General features: G+C 50.9%; 7 protein-coding genes across 7 annotated transcripts; 3 read left to right on the forward strand and 4 right to left on the reverse strand.

The window, feature by feature from the left end:
* Positions 1–2,502: 2,502 nt before the first annotated feature.
* Positions 2,503–4,973, forward strand: L3040_001822 (uncharacterized protein; the record flags this gene model as incomplete). The annotated part of the gene is made up of 9 exons (XM_007294493.1): positions 2,503–2,515; positions 2,944–3,054; positions 3,118–3,259; positions 3,392–3,870; positions 3,924–3,994; positions 4,050–4,387; positions 4,450–4,653; positions 4,708–4,849; positions 4,899–4,973. 9 exons carry the CDS (start codon positions 2,503–2,505, stop codon positions 4,971–4,973), a joined length of 1,575 nt encoding a protein of 524 aa, XP_007294555.1.
* A 671-nt stretch (positions 4,974–5,644) lies between these two features.
* L3040_001823 (uncharacterized protein) lies at positions 5,645–6,411 on the forward strand (the record flags this gene model as incomplete). Its single annotated transcript, XM_007294494.1, has 2 exons — positions 5,645–5,923; positions 6,076–6,411. The coding sequence occupies 2 exons, from the start codon at positions 5,645–5,647 to the stop codon at positions 6,409–6,411; spliced, it is 615 nt and encodes a 204-aa protein (XP_007294556.1).
* A 3,176-nt stretch (positions 6,412–9,587) lies between these two features.
* Positions 9,588–11,960, reverse strand: L3040_001824 (uncharacterized protein; the record flags this gene model as incomplete). Its single annotated transcript, XM_007294495.2, has 5 exons — positions 9,588–9,875; positions 9,926–11,672; positions 11,727–11,758; positions 11,833–11,900; positions 11,954–11,960. The coding sequence occupies 5 exons, from the start codon at positions 11,958–11,960 to the stop codon at positions 9,588–9,590; spliced, it is 2,142 nt and encodes a 713-aa protein (XP_007294557.2).
* Positions 11,961–12,504: 544 nt separating this feature from the next.
* Positions 12,505–13,926, reverse strand: L3040_001825 (uncharacterized protein; the record flags this gene model as incomplete). Its single annotated transcript, XM_066156908.1, has 6 exons — positions 12,505–12,849; positions 12,898–13,399; positions 13,448–13,544; positions 13,599–13,610; positions 13,663–13,746; positions 13,803–13,926. The coding sequence occupies 6 exons, from the start codon at positions 13,924–13,926 to the stop codon at positions 12,505–12,507; spliced, it is 1,164 nt and encodes a 387-aa protein (XP_066012914.1).
* A 236-nt stretch (positions 13,927–14,162) lies between these two features.
* On the forward strand, positions 14,163–15,722 carry L3040_001826 (uncharacterized protein; the record flags this gene model as incomplete). Its single annotated transcript, XM_007294497.2, has 2 exons — positions 14,163–14,372; positions 14,442–15,722. 2 exons carry the CDS (start codon positions 14,163–14,165, stop codon positions 15,720–15,722), a joined length of 1,491 nt encoding a protein of 496 aa, XP_007294559.1.
* Positions 15,723–16,115: 393 nt separating this feature from the next.
* On the reverse strand, positions 16,116–17,294 carry L3040_001827 (uncharacterized protein; the record flags this gene model as incomplete). Its single annotated transcript, XM_007294498.1, has 2 exons — positions 16,116–16,823; positions 16,875–17,294. The coding sequence occupies 2 exons, from the start codon at positions 17,292–17,294 to the stop codon at positions 16,116–16,118; spliced, it is 1,128 nt and encodes a 375-aa protein (XP_007294560.1).
* A 619-nt stretch (positions 17,295–17,913) lies between these two features.
* Positions 17,914–18,645, reverse strand: L3040_001828 (uncharacterized protein; the record flags this gene model as incomplete). The annotated part of the gene is made up of 2 exons (XM_007294499.2): positions 17,914–18,432; positions 18,496–18,645. 2 exons carry the CDS (start codon positions 18,643–18,645, stop codon positions 17,914–17,916), a joined length of 669 nt encoding a protein of 222 aa, XP_007294561.2.
* Positions 18,646–19,212: the final 567 nt, after the last annotated feature.

Consider the following 19,212-nt stretch of genomic DNA (forward strand, 5'->3'; position numbering starts at 1 on the left):
AAAGCTTCATCAGCTATCTCCGGAAGGCGGCGATGCATGCGCCACTGATCCCTCGACTTGACATGAGCGGTCTCAGGCTCTTCGCGGGGTCGTCCAGTCAGTAGAAGTAAGGTGGTACAGTAAGTGGAAGATGGAATCCTCAAGTGGGTGCGCAGTTCAGTTCATTCAGGCTGATTGCCGATCGCGCTGCAGCTCTCCCATTGCATGTACTCACTGTATCGTACTGTGTATGGTGCTGTACGGCGGCGATATCTTGCCTCTGTCGAAAGAAGGTCGCGAGTCGAACTTCTCTTAAATACTCAGTAGTTGTAAGTACGAACATCGAACATCGAACATCCACCACCATCGATTCGCTGAGGGTCAGAGCTCAACCTTAATCCGATGTTGCAACTCTGGAAATGCATGGGCTTTCGCTTTCGCAAGCTTTTTCTCCTTTCGGCGTGACTGCAATCTCTCAGATCCATGGAAGGATCACGGTCGTCTCTCGTTTATTTACCTACCTACCTACAAGTACCTACTACCTACTACCTACGACTACGTACTACTTATCTCGTCCTCCCTCTATCATGACGTCTTCCATAGTAGGCTATACTGTATCTCATTTGCCGTCCTTTTAAGCTCTTGTTCCGCACTTCTTGCTCTCTGCATTATTGGCAGTATAGCAGGGATTCTTCTTCGTCGAAGAGTTGGACAAAGTCTTGTCTTCAACTTTGTTACCACGGAACTCTCTCCGCGCAGATTTTCCTATTGCATCAAGTACTACTACTTACTGTTCTGATATTGCCCGTGCTCGGACATGATGTTTGTCAAAGATTAGCACCGAAATATTTTCATTTTTCGGCTGTAGCTACTTACTGAGCTGGCTTCCCAGTTTCCAAACAAGCCGAGTCCAAGATTCTGAGCCATAGTTCAGCGTTCCTTGGTTACCTCGGCTTCAAGTCTCGAGCCACTCGCAACTGGCCTAACACGAAGAGACACTGTTCCGTAGTGCCTTTTCGCTCTAGCTGGATACAGCAACAAGCGCCTATGACTTGTCCTTGTGAGAGATAACAGTCAATGTCCTGTCGAAAGCCTCACCCACACTTCTAACAAACCGATTTCTGGATTGGGCACCTGCCATGGTGTATTTCTGCGAAGCGCTCTTCGACACCAGGCAAGAAAAGATGCAACCCTTTGTGTTGCCACTCAACCAGAGCTGGAGATACCACCTGGCCAGGGACAGGCTGTTGCGGTCTTGGGCACATATAAGACTATCCAGGAACTCGTCTTCGCTACCCTCTCAAAGCCCACTGCCGATATCCCTCCGTCGCTACCTATCTCGCCGGGGCCAGGCTCTAGCGACTGAGCTGCAGCAGGCGTTCAAAGGATTCCCAGCTTGCACGGCCAACGCCTCTTTGATTTGACTTCAGGAGTCAGGCAATGTGCATCCACATGTGTTTGTTGCATAGTGCTATTGGAGCCACTACATCTCCTTAGTCCATTCGAGACTCCAAGTCTGCCATGCACCGCAGCCTCTCGAAGTCCGAGAACACTATCAGCCAGGTCGACGGCTTATGCTTTTTGGGCTCTCTTGTCGCACTACACACGTCTCAAGGTCCTTGATTTCTGTGGGCAATCTACGATGGTTGGTACGATTGTGGAGAGGATCGTGAGGATTGGGACCCGGATGGTAGTCCGTTGTCAATTTTTCAAATTCTTGGAGCCTTCTATCCACATGGATCTTTATCGACGTAGCACGGAACTACGAAGCCATGTTAAGAGATGTAGCATTCATGATCATCTTTTCCTGATGATCGACAGTCTTTGGGTCAACACAACAACCAACACTATCAGTGCCTACCCACCTAGGCACTTAAAGTCACACCAGATTCAAATCACGAGATGTAGGAAAAATAGGTTTGTTGCAGGTCGCAGTCCATGTCCCAGATTCTGTGGGACATCGAGGACACCTAGGACACCTGGGACACAGCGATGCCGTTCGGCCGCATCCGAAATACCAATGTCTTACTCGCACTTGTTCAGTGATCTAGAAATCTACGCTGGCTTTCATTTTCGAGACTGGCGTTTTACTTGATATTGAATACTTGATTCCGAGTATTGGAACGATCCACCTTCTGTCATTCTCTTGGCCTCTGACTCATTGCCTGCTGCCGTTATATTTCAAACCTTTATGTTCGCCAATCTGAGAAAGATAGGGAATTAATAGATTGTCCGTAGATAATTTGACTTGTATCGAGGGAAAAGGGGTGAGCTTAAGGTTTGTCGAAGAGTTGAGACGAGGCTCAAGTATATACATAGCGAAAGTGAGGTGTGAAAATAGCAAAGTTAAACCCCGAACAGGACTACGCCTCTCTCAGAACATCTAGGATTGTCGGTCGCAGTCCTAAGCAACTTCGCATTTCGACAACTCGGCATCTCAAGACAGCTAGCTATAAGCAGGAAACTCTTAAATCTCATCTCCTCGATTTGCGACCTTCGATTTGGAAATCGGCGGGCACCATAATGAATCGACCAGGTATGCATTGAATGCTCTATCTTTCCTACAAACAGTCCCGATGCATACCGACCACCACCGGCCACGGACGAGTCTGTATTTTGAAGATGGCATGCGCATTATCTGCCCGAATGACTATGTCTACACTGGTCGCGGAGTGTCAATCTGCCTGTCGTCTGAAGTGCGACCAAAGAGAAGCGCTGCATCAACGGCAAAGCGCATGGCGTGGTGCCAAAGATCCGTGATATCAAGTATCTCTGTCCTCGCAGAGCCCGTTCTAAAGTTCTCTTGAGATATTGGACTGCTTTAGTATCTGCAGACTCTTTTTTTGCTGTTTCGAGGCCACACCGGACTCTCCTTGCTTCTTCTCCCGATTTTCAGCGCCTCTTTCCAACACTGCAATGACAGTGACCTCTGGGGAACTTCACGCTGACAACTCTGAAAACAAGCTGTCGGACCCCAAGCCCTACGTGGCCTGCCACCAAACGGCTTCACATCTCAACAACACATTCCCCAGAACAGGAATATATCGAGCAGGGTGCCGCCTGGAGGAAAGATGGGTACGGATGCCCTAGAAGGAGCACCACGGGAATGAAGACATGCTGATTATCTTCTGGTCGTAGCTAGCAATGGGGCAACCTGGGGATTTGGCGCGGTACCTATGGGAAGCGCAGGACTTGGGAATCCACGCTCTAATAACCCCATGGCGAGTTTTGCGCAGACGATTGGAGGCTCTTCACAACCTTCGACGCCCCTGGATCTGTCGTAAGTAAACTATATACAGCGTAAACCTCTGAGGAGAGCCGATGCCTGAAGCATCAAAATCCTAGGCCCCGTCTGTTGGCTCTCCCGCTTTCAATTCCATCGAATATATGGACACTGACTATTCCCTCTCAGCGAATTCCCGTCTTTATCAAACAACCAGGCCCAACCTAGCCAAGCCGCATGGGCTGCGTCTGGAAACCGGAATCTTGGGCCCTCGGCGAATATGCGACTTCAGCAACAGCCGGGCATATCATCTCAACAGCAACTGAACAACCAACAGCAGACACAGCAGCAGCACGACGACCTGTTCAGCCCATCTTCGCAACTGCCGAGCGGTCAGGGAGGGTTTCGATTTGGGAACCAAAACGCGGTTGGTCAGGCCTCGCAGTCCAATCCGGTGGACGAATTCCCGCCTCTGAATCGGAATGCGAACGGGGAAATAGGCCAGGATCGGATATCGAATGCCGGCTTTGGTGCTCAGCAGAACGGATTGGGTTTTGGGTCCGCGAATCCTCCTCAGCAAAGCCGGAACAACGGCCTGCTGAGCGCGTTATCGGGGAGCAGTCGAGTAACTTCGGGAAATCGGGTTGCTTCACCAGGAAGCATATCTGGTGAGTAACTACTGGGCCATGTTGCGACGCGCGCTAATCTGGCTGCCTGTCAGGCCTTTCGAATTCGAGAGCTGCGATTGAATCGAGTCGGCAAGGACAGGGTGTGGCTGAGAACAACGCGAACGTGAGTAAAATATACGCGTCTAATTTTGCGCGGCGAGGCTGACCATCTCCCCAAGAAATTTGCAAGCGCGCAGTTCAACTCGTCTATACAACAACCTCAAGCCCAACCTCAACGAGAAGAAAACAAAATACCGTCGCCCAACATGTCCCGGACGGACGTGCCACCGCAGCAAGAAGCGGCGCGCTCGCAAAACATAAACTCCTCTGTCAGCTCTTCACACAGCAATGCGGATGAATCTGGTCTCGAGGTTCAGGATCCGCTGCCTGGCATGACCGAGATGGATAGGTGGGGTCTCAAAGGCTTCTCATTCATGATGAACAACTTCCCCGACTATGCCGCGCTGGTAACAGGGACTGAAATGGCAACCTTTGGGCTCGACTTGAACTCTTCCGAGTATGCAGCCCCGGCAGAGACACAGCCCCAAGTTTGCGAGTCCACCTGTTGACGTATCATAGAAACATCTCGTCTCAAGGCTTCTCTCTCTGGGACAATGAACAACCTAGACCCATGGTTCCTCGCTTTACGTTGCCCGAGTGCTACACAGTCGAAAATATCGCACAGCTTGATACCAAGATGGACAACCTGAACGACGAGGCGTTAATCTTCATGTTCTACAGCAACCCAGGAGACCTCCACCAACTTATGGCTGCTCATCAACTGTAAGAAATCACTCATTTTAAGGCTCTATGTTTTCACACTAACCGTTCTCACAGTCATCACCGTAACTGGCGCTACCACAAGAAGCTGCAATTGTGGCTGACCAAAGACGACGTAATGGTTCCTCAGCCATTAGGAAATGGTACCGAACGTGGCTATTACATCTTCTTTGACATCAAGCAATGGCACCGAGAGCGAGTGAGTATCTCTCTCCGCCTGTTGTTATTCTGTGCTAATATCTTATCAGCGCGAGTTCACTCTTATCTATGATGATTTGGAGAACCCCCAAGCCATCGCGAATTTCTCTCGAACTGTTGTTTAAGTATTGTGTAGGATCCACTCTCTGATCAGACAAGCACTCGGTGGAGATGTTCAATGCTTGCCCTGGCACTATAACGCGCTTCTAGAAGGACTTGCTGGAGACATATCAACCTGAAAGGTTTCTGAAAACCATGGAGTTAATAATGCGGTCTGACAGATGGCGTTTATTCTTGCTAGCTTGCACGGCCTGCCTGGGTTGCTTTATATCAGCAGCAGGCGTCTTTAAAGCCCGGCGTGGTTTGCATGGCTGGCTAACGGGATCATGAGAGCTACATAAACCATGATAATTTAAATGAATATCTTGGTGCTGTGCGATACTTGACAAGAATGGGTGCCCGTAATGCGACTATGTAACTACTGCCCAAATCAAAATCAAAGAAATGTCACGTGATGCTGACCGTGATATCTGGACCACATTCGACTGGCAACCCTTTGTGACGCAAGCCTTGCTCTGCAGACCGATCTGCTTTCCTGTCACCGAAGCGATCAAGGACATTCATTGTACTGTGCTGAGAACCCTGTCATGTCATCGGTCTACTTGCAGCATCTTCCACCGTCATAAATCCAGAGAAGCCGGCTGCTAACTTGGCATCCATCATTCATTATCCTCTCCAGGAGAACCTCTGCCCTCAACGCGCCAGCAACCATCGATCGCCCGATCCCAACACCGCCATGGCCGACCAGACAATCAACATCCCGCAGCTGGTCGTCATTGTCCTGCTCGGTGGCCTCGCGATCCGCTACCTCTTCTTCTCGGCCGGCCCCAACTCGTCGCAAAGTCGCAGCTCGAACTCCGCGAGCAATATCCGCGCCCGGGAAGCAGATGTCGAGAGAATACAGCAGATGTTCCCGCAGGTGTCGAGAAGAAGCATCATGTGGGACTTGCAGAGAAACGGGGGGAACGTCGTGGCTACTACGGAGAGGGTCTTGAGCGGCCGGGGTTTAGAAGTGGTGAGTTTGTGATGATGCGAAGCCCTCTGGGACTCTCTTTCTTTCTCTAAGCTCAGCCCGGGACGGGGGACGAGGGAGTCGGTCGTGGTTTTTTAAGGGGGGTTTTTTAGGGGGGGGGGTTCATAAGATCGGTGCTAACTTATGGATCATAGCCTCCGCAATCATTCCAGCCCCCGCTGCCTGTTACAGCTTCCTCGGCGACGACAGCTACACCAGCACAATCGAAGCCGCTCCAGCCGGACCTTATCACGCGCTACAACCTCAAAGCGAAACTCGCAGAGGAAGCAAGCAAGGCGGAAACTTCATCTCCAGCGGAGGAAGCAGCTACTTCGACGGGCACGCAAAAGCAGGGCCAGGCCTGGAGTGCGAACAAAGGGGAGAGGCAGGCTCTACTGCAGAGGAGGAGAGATGAGATGATTATGGCCGCCAGACGAAAGATGGAGGCTAGTATGGCGGCTGAAGCTGCGAAGGCAAGTCAAGCGGAATAATCGTATGGCATATATCATTGGGAGGGGGGGGGGAGACGGGTTGTCACGGAGTTTGGAGCGAATAGTCCATGACTCCTTGTATAGCTTATTATGTACAATGGAACAGCAATGTTTTTCCCACCGCGACCCCAGGACTTAGTGGATATCTCATAGACCGCAGTAGCCGTTGAGCTGTGGGGTAATCGTGCGACAGGCCGCGAATCTCCGCTCCTGGTTGACGTCTTCTTCCATCTTACGAGCCCTGACAGGAACCATGTAAGCTTCGAAGCTTCGATGCCAACTCCGTACGTACGCGCTTCTTAAAGCGTCGAGGTTTCGGACCTTGAACTTCTCTGAAAGGTGTGGTCTTCTGTTTCTTTTTCTTTTTCTGTTTCTTTTCCTTTTTCTTTTCCTTTTCCTTTTCCTTTTCCTTTTCCTTTTTCTCTTTCTCTTTCTCAGGTCACGGAGTCTTCTACGAAGGATTTCGCTTTCCCAACCGAAGAAAGAGTCCACGGGGTGGGTGCTTGCTTGCTTGCCTGCTCTCTCCAAGTGCCCAACGGGCCTCCCTCTCACTCGCGTCAACAAAGAGACAAAAGTTTTACCTGAACGACATCTCGACTTTTATGAGCACCTCATATTAGTTCTGGGGGGGGGGGGGGGGGAAGTAAGAAGGAATGCCGCAAAAGAAGAAGGGGAAGGGCGCCCCAAGCACGACATGGTAGGACCAACACCGCTTCCCTCACCAACGATTCTCCAACGCCTAGACTTCTGGAAGAACACGGCATGGACTCTCGCAGGTCTCCGAAAGACAGATCATGTACGACGGGGTACGGCCCGTGGGCTTCTCTTTTCGGGTTTTCGATCGCCGCGCCGTCCTTTCCTGCCAGGCTGGGTACAACGGATCCAAGCACCACCGTTTCTCATCGGTTCTTCGTTCAGGGAGTGAGTGGGTGAGTGAGTGAGTGATTGAGTAGCTGAAGGAGAGAGCGGCGGCTAGACTTGAAGGCCTTGGATGTGCGTACCTCCGCATGGAGAGATTTCATGGTTTGATGTGCTGCTGCTACCTGCTACCTTTAGTAATACTCAGCTAGGAACCTCCAGCGTCCCGTGAGACTTGAGACGGCTGACTTGGCGGAGAGATTTCTCTTGGAAGTCTGTATTCTGTATTGTGCGTAGGCTTGTGGAAAGGTAGGTATGTTATGTATGTACTTATATTCCTTTAAGGTAGTTCGTCTTGATCTATCGGTGTAGCTAGCCTATTCACAACTTTTTACTCTTCATTAGTAACCTCTCTCTACTTACTTAGTTTCTCTCCGAAAAAGATTTAAAAAAAAGAAAGAAAGGCCTCCCTATACTGTCGATAGGTGAGTGATTCCCTTTGTTTGGTACTTTGGTTCTTTTTGGCATGGTTCTAAGAAAGGGTACTTGTCTACTTACTTACTTACTTGCCTTGGAGAAGGCGGCATGAGGGAAGACTTGCGAGATCCTGTCATGGGGGCCAGCTATTCCATGGGAAAGAGCTTCTTTCTTGTCACACAGTACTATGAATATGGATACGAGGTACCGATCGGTCGTAGGTAGTCTAAACTCCTATATACATGCGTACCATCATGGTTTCAGGTTGCAGATAGGATAGCCTTATAAAGTATGTAGCCAGGCGAGCAGGCGTCGTGTGTGTTCAAAGATAAATTACCTAGGTTAGGCTAGGCTGGTTCCTTCTGAAGCATGTCTCAAAGAGAGAGAGAGAGAGAGAGAGAGAGAGAGAGAGAGACGAGGTAGCAGACCCGAAGCACCAGAAGCATATAACGAAAGACCTCCTGCCCCCTCCCTATCTACTCCAGCGTTTGCTTGCGACTTCGGGCGATCGCCCCCCTATGTTTTGCCCTCCTCTAGTCAGCCCGTCAGCCGGCTAGCTCTCTTTCTTGGGACAAGACAAGACAAAACAAGACAAGAGAAGACAAGATAATACAGCCAGCTTTTCTTTTCAGACGAGGCATCCACTGCATCTTTGACTGATTTGCCGCACCCGGAATATCCCAACGGCACTGCAAATTCAGCAGCTACCGTGTGCAAGCAAGCCGGCATGATGGAAGGACATCGATCATTTCCTGCGAGAAGAGAAAAGATCGGCCTCCGTCTGGTCTGATTCGTAAAGCCCCCTTTTCCCTCCCTTCATAATGTGATGAGATATCCCGGACTCGACCCGTTGATTGCCAGGTGCTGCACCTGTACATACCGGTATACATGGAATCATATATGGGGAAAAAAAAAGCTTGCTAGCGAAGAGTTTCACTGGCGTGATGGACGGCAAAAACCTTATATCTACCTAATAAGTATGTTGCACGTTTATTTGTTTGTCCGAAAAGGCATACATAATATGCGAGAGACGAAAGTGTATCTTACTTCATACATATGATAGCCCTTTCACTACAGAAATGATTGGATAGTACTCCGAGTCTCATAGACTCAGCATACGCTTATACCCATTTCAACGCTACCTTACTCTCTTTCATACTTTTATGATTATATAAAAACAGCCCGAGACACGGCCCGAGACACGGCGATACTGCCTTAGCGGTTAAGCGAGGTGTTGGAAAAAGGGGACGAGATATGCAATAAATACCTAATCGAGCACGGAAAACAATCGTAACTGTATAGGTCGAGAAGAGATCCTGCACTCGCTCAACTTCGAACTGCCAGCGTAGAGGCCGTACCATGTCTTGTGCTCCATGAGTGATAATAGCTACTCGGCAGCCCGCAATGGAAGGAGCAACTGATACCGGTTTTTTTTTCAACTTAACCCCTTGAAAACGCTACGCGATCAGGACTTTAGATCATTGACGGCGTCCCGACAAAAGGAATCAGCACTTGCTCCATTCATCCTCAGTTTGATGAACGTGAATGGTAAAGCTCGTAGTAATGATCCCACGCCACACACACTTGTGTAGAAAGCTACATCTCACAGCGGATTGTACATGGTTTAAATCTAATTTCAGGATTTGATGGAACCTCTATCCTTGCTGCATCGCCGTCTATGAACGCGCACTGTACCAACAATCAAGCAATTCTCGCTAGAGATGTAGGAGGCACCCCGAAATCTCACCAGAACACGAACCCGCAGGCTCTCCCGGCCGAGATTCTACAAATGCAGATACCACATCCGTCGTCATATCATAAGCGTCATTGATGCAAGTCCTCTACTTCTCCTCGGGCTCGACAACCTCATCCGGCTTCGTGGTCTCGGCATCGGTCATCTCCTCGTCCTTGCTGGCAGCCTCTTGAGCCATCGCAGCCTTCTTTGCTGCCTCGGCCATCTCGCGCTTCTTGGCTGCTTCGGCATCAGCAATAGCCTGAGCAGCTGCACGCTCCTCCTCAACCTTGTCGAAGTAGCGTTGAGAAATGGGACCAGCAATCGCGCGGATCTCATCGTACTTGGATTGATAGACGGCCTTGGTAGCATCCTCACCCTCGTCGTAGAGCCAATCCTGTGGGGATATTAGCAAATTTCTATTGAGACAAAGTATTCTAGGCTTACCTCGCTAGCCTCAAGCTTAGCCTTCAGCTTAACTTTCTCGTCCTCACTGGCGAACTCGGAGTAGGTGTCGTCGATCTTGTTTCTCATATCGTAGATGTAAGTCTCGAGCTCGTTCTTCTTGTCCTCGGTATCGGCGACAAGCTTGTCCTCCATGATCATGCTAGATTCTTGCTCGGCGGCGGAAACCTTAACAGTCTCATCGAGAGAAGAAGTACCCGAGATGATGGGGAGATCACCCTTCCGGACTTGCTTCTTGACTTTTCGGGTCTTTGGCTTCTCCTCAGTGTCCATCGCATCTGGGTCCTTTTTCTCGTCACTCTTCTCCTCGGGGATTGGCTCCTCCACCTCCACATCCTCCACGAAGTAGCCAGACTCAACATTCAAGATACCGTGCAAGTTCAAGCGCGCCTTGAGTTTGCAGATCATGAAATCATCCTTCGAGTCGGCCTTGACGCCCTTGACAGTGAATCTTCCAATCCAGGGATTGACCTTTCCAGGGAGAGCCTCGGGGTTGGCGTATTTGGCCTCAAGGTTGAAGGTCTCCTTGCGGTAGAAGGTAAGAATCTTGGTTGATGGCATGACATTGCCCTTGTTGAAGACGGTCAGGCTGGTATCCTCGTCCGGAATGTCAGGAGATTTTTCCCAGGTGAATTCGATAGGGTAGTTGACGATATCGTGGATGGCGAAATCGCGGACACGGAAGACAGGAGAAAGAATAGCACAACTGAACGCACATCCTCGCGCAATAGCCTCGTCTTGGTTGAGGGTGAATGAGAGTGTCTTGCCAAAGAACTGTTGGATACGCTCCTTAAGGGCAGGTACACGTGTGCATCCACCGACCAACTCAACGATATCGATATCCTCAACCTTGAGCTTGGCGTCGGCCAGAGCCTGCTCCAAGGGGACATGGAGGCGCTTGAGCAGAGGCTCAACTAGTTTCTCGAGTTCCTCACGGCTCATCATGGTGGAAACATCGACATCGTTCATCAAGGACTCGATGTTGATTGGGGCTTGCTGGTTGGCGGACAAGATCTTCTTAAGCTTCTCGGCGGCGGCATGGACACGGACGAGAGCTTTGGGATGGCTCTTGATATCAATCTTGTACTTTTCCTTGAACTCAGAAGCCAGGTGGTCCACAATAGCCTTGTCAAAGTCACGTCCTCCGAAATGGCGATCGCAGGCAGTAGACTTGACAGTTAACTCGCCCTTTCTGAACTCTACAATGGAGACCGTGTAGTTGCTGTGTCCAATATCAATAAAGGCCACACGTCTGGACTTCTCGTCGCCAGTAGGAAGATCGGTCTTAGTAATTCCGTAACCCAGAGCAGCTGCGGTAGTGTCGTTCATCAAGCGGAGAAGCTTAAGGCCGGATATCTCAGCAGCGTCCATGAGGGCTCGTCGTTGGGCATCGGTGAACCAGGCTGGAACGCTCATGACCAAGTCAGAAACTGGTAGCTTCAACTCCGCAGATGCTGTGGCCTTGACCTTGCTCAAGAACATGGAGACGAGCTGTGTCGAAGTAAACCGCTCCTTCTTTCCCAAGTAGGTAACCTCCGCACCGACTTGGCCATTGATATCAACAAGGGGCGCGGAGACGAAGTCCTGCTCGATTTGCACATCGGGGTCGTTGAAAGAGCGCCCTGCTAATCTCTTGAGAGAGCTAACTGTGTTCTTGAGGTTGGAGATTTCCTGGGTCTTCGCGGGCTCGCCGAGGTATCTGGATTTAGGACCGAAGCCAACTAGGGATCTACCGTAGGATTCAGTATGCGCAGATCGAAGGGAAGCAGGACGTGTAACTCACGGGGTGGCTCGGTTGGAAACTTCATTGGTAATCTGTACACAGTCAGTATTCCAAAGCCTGTGATAATAGGTCTAGGATCCAGAATCCAGGATTCCGCAGTACATACCACATCGACTCCACGGTTTCTGGCAACGGCAATAACAGTATTGACCGTCCCCAAGTCTACACCGACGACTGCAAACAGTGTTAGTAGATGACCAAAGGCTGCGACGTGTTTGTTGACATACCACTCATGTTCGCGGTAGTGTGCGGCTTTCTTTCAGTGCAGATGTAATGGCAGGTTCAAGAGGATAGATAACAGAGGTTCGCGATCAAAATGGAGTATGCGAGGAGGATGGGGGGGGGTGGTTTGGGAATTTTGGATTGTGAGGTAGGAGGTTTGGTCGGTATGGTTGTTTATGGGCGGCAGCAGGAAATTCTTCCTATGGACTGGTTGCGCTAGCTAGCTGTTTCTCGAAGTGTCGATGCCGAACTAGAAGGGTTGAGTCACGTGCAGCGAGGGGCATTCACATTGCCCCGCCTGAGCAATCTCTGAGCTGTTAAATGACGAGCTTGTGGGTCTCGACCAGATTACACAGATTACACAGATTAGACAGTTTACACAATTTACACAATTCACACAATTCATACAATTATTCCAAATGTTGACTTCGGCTAGGCCTAGGGAGCCCCAAATAGCTGTATATTTGTATATGTACCGAAGCTACGTTTTGTTCGCCAGACGTGTGAACAGAAGCCGCTCACCTTTCACAAACAGTCGAGGCTGGAGAGGTAGGTATCATGAGGAACCAATCATATTGAATAAGCTCTCCTTGAAAGGCTTGCCTACAAGATGCCTCCCTATCAACACAACCTTTCCCTGTGAACTGGATGCCTGGGCCGAGTCACTCGTACTTTGAGCATCAACAATTTCAAATACGTCTCGAACCCCTTGGGCAATCTTGACTTCGCCATTCGAAAGCGGCAGTCTGGCCTTAAGCCTATGTATCTCAAACTTTTCTTCCCCAGTTGAGCCCGCAGCCGGTAGCGTGGAATCCCAGAGAATTGACCTGAGCCACTCGTCGAATTTGGGCAGCTGGTCAGCCTCAAGGACTGGGATTGTGAGGGTTATTGTTGCAATTGTCTTCGGAGGTTGGTCAGCGTACACTCCACCCATCGTAGACCTACATACCGGATCCAAGTGACTATGCCCTTTATCCGCAACTTCCAATGCTCCCACGTCACTGTACGCATCTAAATTCAACAGGTACCCCTCGAGTTGCGGGACCTTCCCTTGAGAGGTGATATGAATCTTTGCAAGACCGTTAATGGCCTGTACTCGCTCCTTGACAGCGAGCAGCTCTTGCTCGCTAACCAGGTCCGATTTGTTGATCACAATAACATCCGCGTGTGAGATTTGGAGATGCGCTGTGGTCAAGACAGGCCCATGGTGTCCCTCGTGCTCTTCATGCTTGACAGTCTCTTGAACAGGGTCATCAAGACTCTTCAGGATGTTCTTGGCATCGATCAAGGTAACAATGCCGTCCAGATAGATGGTACTTCCGAGTCCTTCGTCAACCCAAAACAGAGGTGCAAGATTCCCTGGGTCTGCTAGACCAGTGGTCTCAAGGAGGATATAATCAAAGAGTCCTTTCTTCTCCATCAACGATTCAATGGCTGCGACTCCTGAATCTCTGGATTTTGTCAACAGAGAGTTTACAATTGATGTGAGAGATAATTACCTCACCGAACAGCAAATACAGCCATTGCCGACTTCAAGCCATTCCTCCACTTTCTCACCGCCCTTATTGACAGTCAAAGACTTTTCAATATCAATCGCTGAGCCGTTAGCAAGCTCTTTTCACATAGAGCAAAGATTCTAGCCACACTTACAATCGCCGAATTCTGATGCTGGCGTTAGCAAATTTGATATGTTGGAATACGAGGAGATATATACCATTCAATATGACGGCTATCTTCTTGCCATGCTGCTCGTTCAGAATGTAGTTCATCAGGGTTGTCTTCCCAGCTCCGAGGTACCCTGTACATGCCTGAAGTGAGTAAGTAGCCGACTTGCTGGTTGATAGTGGAACCTACCCGTCACTATGGTAATAGGGACTTTGATGATGGGATTTGGATCGTCAAGTGAACCAAGTGCACCAACATCAATCTCCTTCTCGACCTCTACCAGCAAAGGAGGTTCCTCATCATCGACATTCATTTTGACGTTGTTGGCGGGCAAAAGGATGTTCCGGCGAGGCCATGAGCTTAAGTTTTTAGCGCCGACTGTGAGCCGTCACGAAGACAAAGCAGTGCGCGGACGCGTTTCTCAGAAAACAAACTTCTGACCACCGCTTCGATGCACATTGCCTGACCGCACTAAGTCTCGATAAGCTGAATTCTCCGACGCTGCTCTAAGTGAAGCTCCGAACACAAAGATCACAAGAACCAAGAACCATGGTGCTCCCTCCAAGCTCTCCTCGACTCCCGAGCCCACCACCTCCCACGGAAATCCAGATAGGACCAAAATCCCCCGGACTGAGTGGCTCAATGGCTGAACCTACGATCGAACAGAGCATGATTGACGCTAACTCCAGACGGCGGATACACCCAGGTACCAGATCTGCAGATATGGCAGCTGGCCCTCCCCTCATCCCTCTGAACGAGGTAAGACCTTGCTCCTAAGAAGCTTCCAAGAAGCTCCTACCAGTTAATTCCTACGACTGACTGACATAGCTCGACTCGGCCTTCCAACTCCAAGAGCATCTGAAAGCTCTCCACTACTATTACTCCAAGCCTCCGAACGGCGAGGACACAATCCCTATCAGTCGCGAAACCGCCATCCTCATCGCCACCCAACCTGAAGGCGTCGATCGTGCCCTATGGCTCTACGAACTATGCCGCTTCCTCATAAACAAATGCAACGACCTTATTATTGGGTTCCTCTTCGACCACCCGGCATGTTCTGCTGCAACCTGTCCCGAGATGCGAGCCAGCGAGTGGCAATTCCTGTGCGCGGTCCACGAGTCACCCAAGAGTTGCTGCGCTATCGATTATTGCTGCCACACCCTGGACTGGGCCACCAATATCGTCACCAGCCAGAAGATTTTCCCCAGTAGGCTGAGTCTAGGGGCTGGAGATGCTGTTGACGAGAGGGGAGCCGGTGTTAAGCACTTGACGAACATATTCAGACGCTTGCACCGCATATTCGCGCACGCTTGGTTCCAACATCGAGGGGTCTTCTGGCAGGTCGAGGGACAGACGGGTCTATATGTTCTGTTTAAGACTGTGTGCGATACCTATGATCTTCTGCCCGCAGAGAACTACAAACTGCCGCCAGAGGCGGAAGGATTAGAGCCGGTGGAGGAAGCCCGGCCTGTGGCGCCGCAGATAATGAAGTCTCTGGCATCTATGTTTGCGGCCGAGGACGATCCGAGTCGGAAGAATACGAGACGCCATATCAGGCAATCGCCATCCGTGGGATCTTCTGTAACGACTGTGCTGGAGGCGGACGAGGATGAGGCAGATTTTACCCAGAAGTTCGACGATATGCAGATCACTGAGGAGGGAGGTGGGGTAGAGATACCTGTGATTGTCGAATCGTACGAGGAGGATGAGCGCCAGGATATCTCAGAAAGAGAATCTGAAGCTGTATCTGTTCAGGAGATAGAAGGTGAGGTAGAGGCGGGTGCAGATGCAGATGCAGGTACAGATGTAGAGGAAGCATCTTTGGACGTACAGGGCGAATCGACATCATCTACTTCGTCATGGGACAGTATGTCATCCGAGCTGGAGGAGAAATTGAAATCAGAGTCTGAGATCCCAGAATCAGACGACTCCGGAGACGAAACTGCCTTGGAATCAGAAGATGTTCAGGACGAGACCTTGCTGGATCTCCACGAGCTGGCGGTTAAGAGGCCAGCGGCTATGGTAAAGGAGTCTGACGAGACCACCGGGCATGGGCCGGAGAAGGCTGCGGAGAAGGCAGAGGAAAAGCAAAAGATTGAGGAGTCATAATATTTCATGTGGTAACATGGGAAGGTGTGTGTTCTATTTCAAGTTTGTACTTTTAAGATACCCAAAAATAGATAGATCGCGAGGTTCATCACTTCACTGTTGACACTGTTGACTCGATAACTCTTACAAGTCTCTCGGACTCTTTTCTCTCGAGGCATGGCAAGCAAACACAGTTTCCCCATGTCACCGCCTGGAAGTTGAAACCTTTCTTTGGGTGGGATTTTCTTCTCATTCATCTCGCTGACCAAACATTCTTCTTCACCTTGCCAAATTCCCCGTTTACTTAGGATCCAAAGTGAATACAGATTCTTCAAAACTCCCCAACGCCTCGCTTCCCGACCATCCACGCGGTATCCCACACACCATAGACGCAATTCTGTGCTTCCTACATAGCTATTCAAGCTCAGCAATGTGATTCTGGCCTCCATACGCCGCTGTCTTGTGCGCCGCTGCCTTCCGCCTTTGCGACGGCGGCGGTCGGTACGCAGTCGCCGGCAGCAAATACTCCGGCTCCGACACAGTTATTTTCGGGCTCTGTTTCGGCGGCAAATTCTGCCACGAAAGCCTCTCACCCGGGGGCTGTCCTCCGGCCGCCGGATCCGGTGATGGTTTTTTCTCCGACCCTGAACCGCCCGTGTTCCTGATGTTGAGCCCAGCCGGATACAGACTTTCGTCGTCGCTGTTCCTCCCATCAGACTGTTCAGAGCCGAAGCTGTTATGACTGTGGCCGTAGCTCTGCGTTGGAGGCATCCTTGGGCTCGGCATACTCCAGTGCCCAGAGCCACTTCCGGGCCCGTAGCTCTTTTGGCTGTAACTGTCGCTGATCCGTTTCGCTTGGAACATATCCGGGCCTTGCAAGTTCGAATGTGTGCTGGTGTGTCCCATAGATTTCCCTGCTATGCTTTGAGATTCGTATTCACTCGGCTCATCCTCGGTAGAGGCTTGCGGCCCTGCAAACGCGATGCTCTGGGCGTTCAGAGCCTGGTTCTTGGCCGATGCTGACTGGAGTTGGGATTTCATTATGAGGCGGCCGACTAGATGCGAGTGTGCCTTCTTCAGTGTCTTCTTGACGAACCCCCCCATCATTATGTTGCAGCGCATCTAGCGGCGTCAGCGCCTCTCCCACCGGATCTTGGATGCGACGATACTTACATCGACATCCTCGCGCAGCCATAGCCCGTGTAGTGGCGCCCCGATTCCTATTTCCACGGGCGCAATCAGCTCTCCGGGTAAAGAGCCCCCCAAGGTCCATTTTCCTTTGATGTCCAGGCCAAGGGGCGCATAGCAGTGTGTCTGGAGCCCATCCTTCAGGTCGTGGAAACAGCATGTGTAGCTCACCTGTCCACTTGCCAGGCCCCCGGGAAGATAATGAACGCGGTCAGTGAGCGAGTACCAAAGACAGTGGTACTCCTCGGCGGTGGCATCTGGCGGGGGCTTGATCGGATGGCGCTCGATCACGAGAGGGTTGAGGTCGATCATCTCGGTATGCGATCGAAGTGTTTCCATGACGGTCTCCCTCGTTATGCCTTCGGGCAGAGGGGTGAGAGTTGTGAATACGAATCGTTTCGGCATCTTGAAGCTCCCAGGTTGGGTGCGGGGTCGTCCAAGGTCAAGAGGTGTGGGGATGTGAAGCTTGTGAAGCTTGTGAGTGCTAGCAAGTATCTATTCAACGGTCGTCGTCGGCTTCACCTCGTCGTCGTCATGGCAAACGAGCAAGCCAGATTGAACAATAACCCCAGTGGTGGGAAACGATGTGTGCCCAACCCCATCACCGAGGAACGAAGAAGTTGCACGGGCTGTCTGTGAAACCGTCAAACCCGGACTAGGATTTTACTAGGCCGGCGCCATCATGGGGCTTGACCGTCACCGATGTCGATGTCTGGACTCAATGCTTCTTCGAAACTCAACTCAACGGAGCCAAAGTCAAAGAAGTCAATATCGACATCTCACACTGTTGATCTGCTTTTAAGAAAAAAGTGCACAAGGGGCCATCGAATATTGGGACCCCAACTCAGTTGACTTAATTGACCAGCTTACACACTTCCACGTATTAATAGCCGGGTGGCAATGCAGCCACATCTCGTACAGACAGATCAGAGTTTGCTTGGGCACTGCTTCAGTCCTGTCCCCCCAGCCGAATCATCTACTTATACAAGACCAACCCATCAAAAGACAGTAACTCGGTACATTTCTACAACGCCGCATAGGCCAACGCTGCAGCTGCTCCAAGGACCCAGGGTGCTTGCGTGATCATGGGTGTCCCTCCTGTGCTGAGACTCGTGCTGCTGGGACTTCCAACCGCAGGAGTCCCCGATCTCGTCGAGCTACCACTCCCTTTGCTCGACGATGGGGATGCGGATGTGGTCGTAGAGGCAACACTGCTGGTTGTAGCCGCTACTCCAGCTGTGATGGTAACAGCTAAAGTCCCAACATAAGAAGAGTAACTAGCATCGTTCAAGGACAGAGTAATTCTGGACGTTTCCGTGGAGGACGACTCTATCTCCGCAACGGTGGCTGTACACACTCCCATAGGCGAGGGTGCCGGCGTTATTTTGCAGTTCAACTCATTCGAACCCGAGCCGTAGGGCAATGTCATCTGGTAATGAATGGTCGAAGGCCCCTCGACAAAGGTGAAAGATGTTGGGATGGGGCACTCCGAGTCGTCGCTGGTGTCCGCACATGAGAGGGCATAAGTCGTGGCCGCTGCATCCTGGGAAAAAATATCAGGGCACGCTCAGATGCAGAGACGCCAGATCGGAATGGAAGTACGCACTGAAGCTACGATTGATCCCAAAACTTGCCAGTTCTCCCCGGTGGCATAACCAGGGAAGAGGAGCGACACGGTGGAGTTGGCAGCCACTGCCGCTGCCGCTCCTACGTCCACGAGGGCCAGAATAGCGAGAGTCGACTTGCGCATCAGCATGATGGATAGATGGTCGTGAAGGTAAGAGAGTAAACCTCCGAAAGCTGATTTTGTTTCCCGAGGGCAGAGTGACACTTGGTATAGGATCGAGATCCCCCTGCATGAGTATCCGGTCGGCGCAGCACTAGTGACCTGTTCCGGCGGCACAGCTCAGATATTGACTGTTTGCGCGGCCTGATTTGACAATGGCTCCGTTCGGGTAACTTCTGTTTACTGCCAGTCCGGGTCGTCACCATGAGATGGACTTCAAAGCTCTGAGCCTCGAGCTACTGGCTCGAATGCTTCTAGCACTCGTCCTTTACGATGTTGGGTAGAGGTACTTGGATCCTCTCTGGTGGATTCTCCTGTTCAAGAATGTTGCCGATCGCCTCATGGTGCTGCTTCCCTTTTTGTTTCGCACGGGCCCACAGCAGACGGCTGGCTGCATTAGATTCTCAGTGATAGGAGGAGACTGAAAGCCACGCTGTGTTCAACCACTGTGTTCTACCACTGTGTTAATTACCACCGGTTCATTACCAATGTTATGTCCGGAGTTAATGGAGCAGGTCGAAGAAGCAGGCGAGATAC

Source organism: Drepanopeziza brunnea (assembly GCF_022702325.1).
Source record: "Drepanopeziza brunnea f. sp. 'multigermtubi' strain 214-2 chromosome Unknown ctg2, whole genome shotgun sequence".
Classification (NCBI taxonomy): Eukaryota; Fungi; Ascomycota; class Leotiomycetes; order Helotiales; family Drepanopezizaceae; genus Drepanopeziza; species Drepanopeziza brunnea.